This window comes from Babylonia areolata, chromosome 17, assembly GCF_041734735.1.
Source record: "Babylonia areolata isolate BAREFJ2019XMU chromosome 17, ASM4173473v1, whole genome shotgun sequence".
NCBI lineage: Eukaryota > Metazoa > Mollusca > Gastropoda > Neogastropoda > Buccinidae > Babylonia > Babylonia areolata.
The window spans coordinates 1191312-1198811 of NC_134892.1; the positions used below are offsets into that span (position 1 = coordinate 1191312).

Genomic DNA, 7500 nt, shown 5'->3' on the forward strand with positions numbered 1-7500 from the left:
CTTGTGACATAGAAAGAACAATGATAAAGACGTCACTTGTGACAAAGAAAGAACACTGATAAAGACGTCACTTGTGACGAAGAAAGAACAATGATAAAGACGTCACTTGTGACAAAGAAAGCCAAACTTTAATGTCAGACCATAAAACGAAAAAGGAAACGACATTTCGGATGGCTGGACACACACACACACACACACACACACACACACACACACACACACACACACACACACACACACACACACACACACACACACACACACACGCACGCACAATGCAAAAGGATACAGATTTCTTTTTTCATCAAGGCCTGTTTCGGCTATTGTTGTTTCTTCATCGTCTGTGTCTGTGTCTTCTTCATCGTCTGTGTCTTCTCCATCGTCTGTGTCTTCTTCATCGTCTGTGTCTCTTCATCGTCTGTGTCTTCTTCATCGTCTGTGTCTCTTCATCGTCTGTGTCTTCTTCATCGTCTGTGTCTCCTTCATCGTCTGTGTCTTCTTCATCGTCTGTGTCTCTTCATCGTCTGTGTCTCCTTCATCGTCTGTGTCCTCTTCATCGTCTGTGTCTTCTTCATCGTCTGTCTCCTTCATCGTCTGTCTCCTTCATCGTCTGTGTTTCTTCATCGTCTATGTCTCCTTCATCGTCTGTGTCCTCTTCATCGTCTGTGTCTTCTTCATCGTCTGTCTCCTTCATCGTCTGTCTCCTTCATCGTCTGTGTCTTCTTCATCGTCTGTGTCTTCTTCATCGTCTGTGTCTTCTTCATCGTCTTTGTCTGTGTCTTCTTCATCGTCTGTGTCTTTGTCTTCTTCATCGTCTGTGTCTTCTTCATCGTCTGTGTCTTCTTCATCGTCTGTGTCTTCTCCATCGTCTGTGTCTTCTTCATCGTCTGTGTCTGTGTCTTCTCCATCGTCTGTGTCTTCTCCATCGTCTGTGTCTTCTTCATCGTCTGTGTCTGTGTCTTCTCCATCGTCTGTGTCTTCTCCATCGTCTGTGTCTTCTCCATCGTCTGTGTCTTCTTCATCGTCTGTGTCTTCTTCATCGTCTGTGTCTTCTCCATCGTCTGTGTCTGTGTCTTCTCCATCGTCTGTGTCTGTGTCTTCTTCATCGTCTGTGTCTGTGTCTTCTTCATCGTCTGTGTCTGTGTCTTCTTCATCGTCTGTGTCTGTGTCTTCTTCATCGTCTGTGTCTTCTCCATCGTCTGTGTCTTCTTCATCGTCTGTGTCTGTGTCTTCTTCATCGTCTGTGTCTGTGTCTTCTTCATCGTCTGTGTCTCTTCATCGTCTGTGTCTGTGTCTTCTTCATCGTCTGTGTCTTCTTCATCGTCTGTGTCTTTGTCTTCTCCTTCTGACTAATGGGATCACCGTCATCATCATGAAGAACATCAGGATCGCCGCCTTAATTGTTGACGTTGCTTAAAAAAAACACAAAAAAACCAAAACCAAGACAGGCTAATGTGCATCAATCAAAATGTGTATGCGTTGAGCAACAACGTGTGGACACAACCTCTCCATGTAATTGATGAATTTCTCTGACCCCGGAAAGATTCCCTGTCATTGTTTATTTCCTTCTCTTTGTTGTTGTTGATGTTGCTCAAGGACAGCTGCTGCTGGTGGTGGTGGAATCATTGTCCCCACTCCCCTTCCCCACTCTCCGTCTACCTCCTCCTCCACCTCCTCCTCCACCCCACCTCTTACCCTGCCTTACTCCTCCCACCCCTAACCCTCTGCTCCCTGTTCTCAATGCCCCCCCCCTCCCCTTCCCCTGCCCCATCCTCTTCCCCAACCTGTACCCCCCCCCTCCCTCTTTCCACCTCCATCTCTCTTCTACAGTGACAGGAGTTGTCTCTCTTCCTTGACATTTATGGGTTTTTTTGGGTTTTTTTTTTCGTTAATTTTATTTCATTTAATTTTGTTCACGCGGCGCAGTGAAGCCCCCCCCCCCCCCCCCCCCACTGTGTCTGTCAACACGCAGACCACGTGCAGACCACGTGCAGAGAGCTGCACATCGTTGTGAAGGGAGGCTAAAGGTGACGACTATCAGCATCAAGTGTTCCTTTGTCCTCCCCCCCTCCCCCCCCTTCCATCCTCCAATTAGAAACTAGAGCCAGGGGAGTCAGTCACGAAGGGACGCTGTGAAAACAATGGCCTCCCGTGTTCCTTCTCCCGTCCCCGTGTGATGAGGAGAACTCCACCGGACTGACACGGCCTGACAACGTCAAGATGGAAAAGCTGGCTGGATTTAGCGAAGTGGATGGTTTAAAACTCGCTATGAAAATGATATATAATGTGTCAGTCAGTGGACCGTGACTCCCCCCGCTGTGACGCGGAACACCACTGAACTGACTGGAGTGTCGGAGTCACTGGTCAGAGGGGACGATACTTTTCATGCCAGCTCCAGTTATCTCAGGAAGTCACAGATGAAACTGCAGTCGTATCAGGCTTACAGCTGGCTCTGCCCAGCAGAGAAATCACATGGCCCCGAACAGCAATCATATCAGGCATGCAAGTGGCTCTGTCCAACAGAGAATTCACATGGCCCCGAACAGCAATCATATCAGGCATACAATTGGCTCTCTCTCAGAGAGAATTCACATGGCCCCAAACTGCAATCTTATCAGGCATACAATTGGCTCTCTCTGAGAGAATTCACATGGCCCCAAACTGCAATCATATCAGGATACACTTGGCTCTGTCCAACAGAGAAATCACATGGCCAAAAACTGCAGTTGTATCAGGATACAATTGGCTCTGTTCAGCAGGGAAATCACATGGCCCCCAAACTGCAGTCGTATCAGGATACACTTGGCTCTGTCCAACAGAGAATTCACATGGCCCCAAACTGCAGTCGTATCAGGATACACTTGGCTCTGTCCAACAGAGAATTCACATGGCCCCAAACTGCAGTCGTATCAGGATACACTTGGCTCTGTCCAACAGAGAATTCACATGGCCCCAAACTGCAGTCGTATCAGGATACACTTGGCTCTGTCCAACAGAGAATTCACATGGCCCCAAACTGCAGTTGTATCAGGATACAATTGGCTCTGTCCAACAGAGAATTCACATGGCCCCAAACTGCAATCATATCAGGATACACTTGGCTCTCTCCCTCAGAGAAATCACATGGCACCTGGCTGTCGTCTTTGAATGACATCCATTTTACATGGCCTTCCCCATTATCTTTGAAAACAATATCTTCTCATATAATGGACGGGTTGTTCTGTTGTCACTTTCACTTGTTTTGCTCCACTATAATGCTCTACTTTAATGCTCTACGATAAAGGAAAACATAATGAACGAACCTTCTTTTTAAAATCATGTTTGTGTGTGCATCAAACAGAACCTACAGAAATACGACAAACAAGAGCAGATCAACATTTTGTAATGGGATTTGCATATTTTGAGTTGCTTATACATTTAAATACACGTGTACATTCTTGCATACATGCAAACTTATTGACGGGCACACCAATATACATGCACCCGTGATAAAGGAACAGATCACAGTTAGACAGAGAGACAGACACCCAAACAAGAGACAGGCAAAAGACAACTCGAAACACACACACACACACACACACACACACACACACACACACACACACACACACACCAGAACTGGAAAAATACATATATGAATGCTTTAAAGTTCGCAGTCCATAACTATGTCTTATGGAATATCCTGCATGTACTCACAACTTATTGCTTTTACTTTTTGTTTGCTTGTTGTGTTTAGTTTATAGTGTCCATAATTCCTATGATGGGTTTTACGACAATTAAATGAGCGCTGAGTTCACACAGAGACTGACACCCCACCCACACCACCCTCAACACCTTAACACCACCATCATCCAACACCCAGAACCGATACTTGAAAAATAAATAAATATATATATACGTGTGTGTGTGTGTGTGTGTGTGTGTGTGTGTGTGTGTCCCCCCTTCCCCCCTCCCAATGCTGTGCAGCCTCCCCGCTACAGGCAGCCCTCAGTCGTCGGTCCATCCTCTCCATGCTGCAAGCACGACAGCAGCAGCGGCAGCAGCAGCAGCAGAGAAGCTCTAGTACCCAGACCCGCCTGCAGCAGGAGCAGGCGATCTTCCAGCGCCTCAAGTCCCTGTCGGAGCAGCAGGTGAAGGTTCTGGAAGCCAAGCTGCCCCCCGCACTCCGCCAGAAGGTGGCCGAGAGGCTGAAGGTCCTGAAGCGCCAGGAGACCCAGAGGAGCGGTGTGGACGGTGCCCAGGGGCCCAACATGGTGGTGTCCGGAGCCAGCTCTGTTCGCCGGTCCGGGGCATCAGCCAACAGCCTGCGCGGCAAAGGAGCCTCGTCCGGTGGTGCAGGTGGTGGTAGTGGTGGTGGTGGAGGTGGAGATGCTGGTCGAGGCGGAGGAAGGGCCAAGGCCATGGCTCGTATGGCCGCTATGGCTAGGAGGGTGATGGCCATGCGAAGACGTCGTCCTAAGACCCCGGTGAGTGTGTGTGTGTGTGTGTGTGTGTGTGTGTGTGTGTGTGTTAGTGTGTGTTTGTGTGTGTGTGTGTGTGTGTGTGTGTGTGTGTGTGTGTGTGTGTGTGTGTGTGTGTGTGTGTGTGTGTGTGTGTGTGTTTGTATGTGTGTGTGTATGTGTGTGTGTGTGTTTGTTTGTTTGTTTGTTTGTGTGTGTGTGTGTGTGTGTGTGTGTGTGTGTGTGTGTGTGTGTGTGTGTGTGTGTGTGTGTGTGTTTGTATGTGTGTGTGTATGTGTGTGTGTGTGTGTGTGTGTGTGTGTGTGTGTGTGTGTGTGTGTGTGTGTGTGTGTGTGTGTGTGTGTGTGTGTGTGTGTGTGTGTGTGTGTGTGGATCAGTCCGTACTGCTTCGCCGCCACCACGAAACAAACTGATTTGATTCTGTGATTAATAATTATATTTTATCTATATATTATTTCTCTGTATTCCGTACTTAATAATTATATTTTATCTATATATTATTTCTCTGTATTCAGTCATTAATAATTATATTTTATCTATATATTATTTCTCTGTATTATTGATTGATATATTTCACATCGTCTTTCAGTCAAGCAATAAATCTATATCTATTTGTACTATTTTTCATTGATATTTTTCATATTAGCCTATATATCTATTTCCTTTTTTACCTGCTGGTTCTTTCTTTGTTCGAGAGGAAGGCTGCAGTGAAGACGTTTATATGGACATACACAATCCGTCAGGATGTGGCCGCTCTCACCTTTTCTCCGATGTTTGACTGGAAAATCAAACTGAACGTCTAGTCTTTCGGATGAGACGATAAACCGAGGTCCCGTGTGCAGCAACGCACTTGGCGCACTGAAAAAGAACCCATGGCAACGAGAGTGTTGTCCTCTGGCAAAATTCTGTGGAAACAATCCACTGTGATAGGAACACAAATATATTTGCATTCATTCAAGGCCTGACTAAGCGCGTTGGGTTATGCTGCTGTCAGGCATCTGCCTAGCAGATGTGGTGTAGTGTATATGGATTTGTACGAACGCAGTGACGCCTCCTTGAGAAACTAAAAGTGATTATTCATCTGTCCATTTACTTATTTATTATTTATCAATGTACTCATTCTCGAATATGATAGTCGTGTCCGACAATGACCATCAGAACAGCAGAGGAGACAACTGCTGTCCCGACTATCTGGGCTAGAATTTGATTATAGTGGAGAGTGTCTTGCCCAAGTTACATCCCCTCTCTCTCGGCCAAGAGGATTTTTGGACAGTCGGTGTTGGGATGGTTCCCAAAGGCCAACTAGCCCCCAAGGCTGCAGCACTAAGAGCCAGTGCAATTTTGCCTCCTAGTTTGAGAGTCATAGTCCTTCACAAAAGACTCGGCTGTGAATGATTTACCATTGACTGGAGAAACCATTGATAATTCAGCTCTCACTTTGCCGTTGGCCCAAATGTAAAACTTATGTCAATCTGTTATATAAGCCGAGTGTTTACACACACACACACACACACACACACACACACACACACACACACTGTGTATGTTCCACCCACTGCTCTCCCTCCCCCCAACCTCCCCCCCCCCCCCCCCCCCCCCCCCCCCGCCCCCCTGACACACACACACTACCAGAATTATAGAATACATCAATTCTTTTTTTCCATTACTCATTTCTCTGTCATTATGATTTTTTCCCTCTTCATTATGATAATAACATATAACATCATGTTCTAGTTGACCTTCTTCGTTCGTGGGCTGCAACTCCCACGTTCACTGTGTATACACGAGTGGTCTTTTACGTGTATGACCGTTTTTACCCCACCATGTAGGCAGCAATACTCCATTTTCGGGGGGAGGGGGTTTCTAGATGACATATTCCATCGTTATTCACACCCTTGATAATAATAATGATAAGAAGAAGAAGAATTCATTTTTATGTAGCGCCATAGCTCAAGCACAAGCAAGCTCTAAGCGCTTTACAACAAATCCAGTACCTTCTACGTTGTTTCGTTGTTGTTGTTTTTTATAGTTATTTTGTGCCCCCCCCCCCTCCCTCTCCCCACCAGATGGCCACCATCAGCGGGTACCGGTCCTTCAGCACGGAGGCCAGCAGGGCACTGAGGGAGGGCTGCTCCTACCCCATCGCCACAGAGTCCGTGATGGAGAGCTTCGTTGCTGGGTCCGGGGGCTGCCGCATGAGTGCCTACGTGTGTTACATGAAGGGTCAGAGCTGTGTGGACGTCGGCATGTCCATGATGTGCTGCCCGCCAGGCTGTGAGTGCACGTGCACACACACACACATACACACAGAGAGAAATACACGCACACTCACACATATATAAAACAGACACAGACACAGACAGACAGACACACACACACACAAACACGCACGCACACACATGTGATGTTGCGTGTGGGCGTGGTTTATAGACATTTCATTGTGTGTGTAGGCGTGGTAGACAGATATGTTATGTTGTGTGTGGGGGCGTGGTTGACAGAAATGGCATGCTGTGTCTCTGTGTGTGGTTTACAGAGATGGCGTGCTGTGTGTGTGGTTTATGGCGTGCTGTGTGTGGTTTATGGCGTGCTGTGTGTGTGGTTTATGGCATGCTGTGTGTGTGTGTGTGTGGTTTATGGCGTGCTGTGTGTGGTTTATGGCGTGCTGTGTGTAGTTTACAGACATGGCGTGCTGTGTGTAGTTTACAGACATGGTGTGCTGTGTGTAGTTTATGGCGTGCTGTGTGTGGTTTACAGACATGGTGTGCTGTGTGTGGTTTACAGACATGGTGTGCTGTGTGTGGTTTATGGCGTGCTGTGTGTGGTTTACAGACATGGTGTGCTGTGTGTGTGGTTTACAGACATGGTGTGCTGTGTGTGGTTTACAGACATGGTGTGCTGTGTGTGGTTTACAGACATGGTGTGCTGTGTGTGGTTTGCAGACATGGTGTGCTGTGTGTGGTTTATGGCGTGCTGTGTGTGGTTTATGGCGTGCTGTGTGTGGTTTATGGCGTGCTGTGTGTGGTTTACAGACATGGTGTGC

At 47.2% G+C, this 7500-nt stretch overlaps 1 protein-coding gene across 1 annotated transcript in view; it reads left to right on the top strand.

Annotated features, from left to right (window-relative positions):
• Positions 1-7500, top strand: part of LOC143291426 (uncharacterized) — a 17728-nt gene that overhangs the window by 9254 nt on the left and 974 nt on the right. The window contains exons 2-3 of the mRNA XM_076601273.1: positions 3967-4466; positions 6527-6734. Of these exons, the coding sequence (XP_076457388.1) occupies positions 3967-4466; positions 6527-6734 (708 nt within the window). The remainder of the gene's footprint in view (positions 1-3966; positions 4467-6526; positions 6735-7500) is intronic.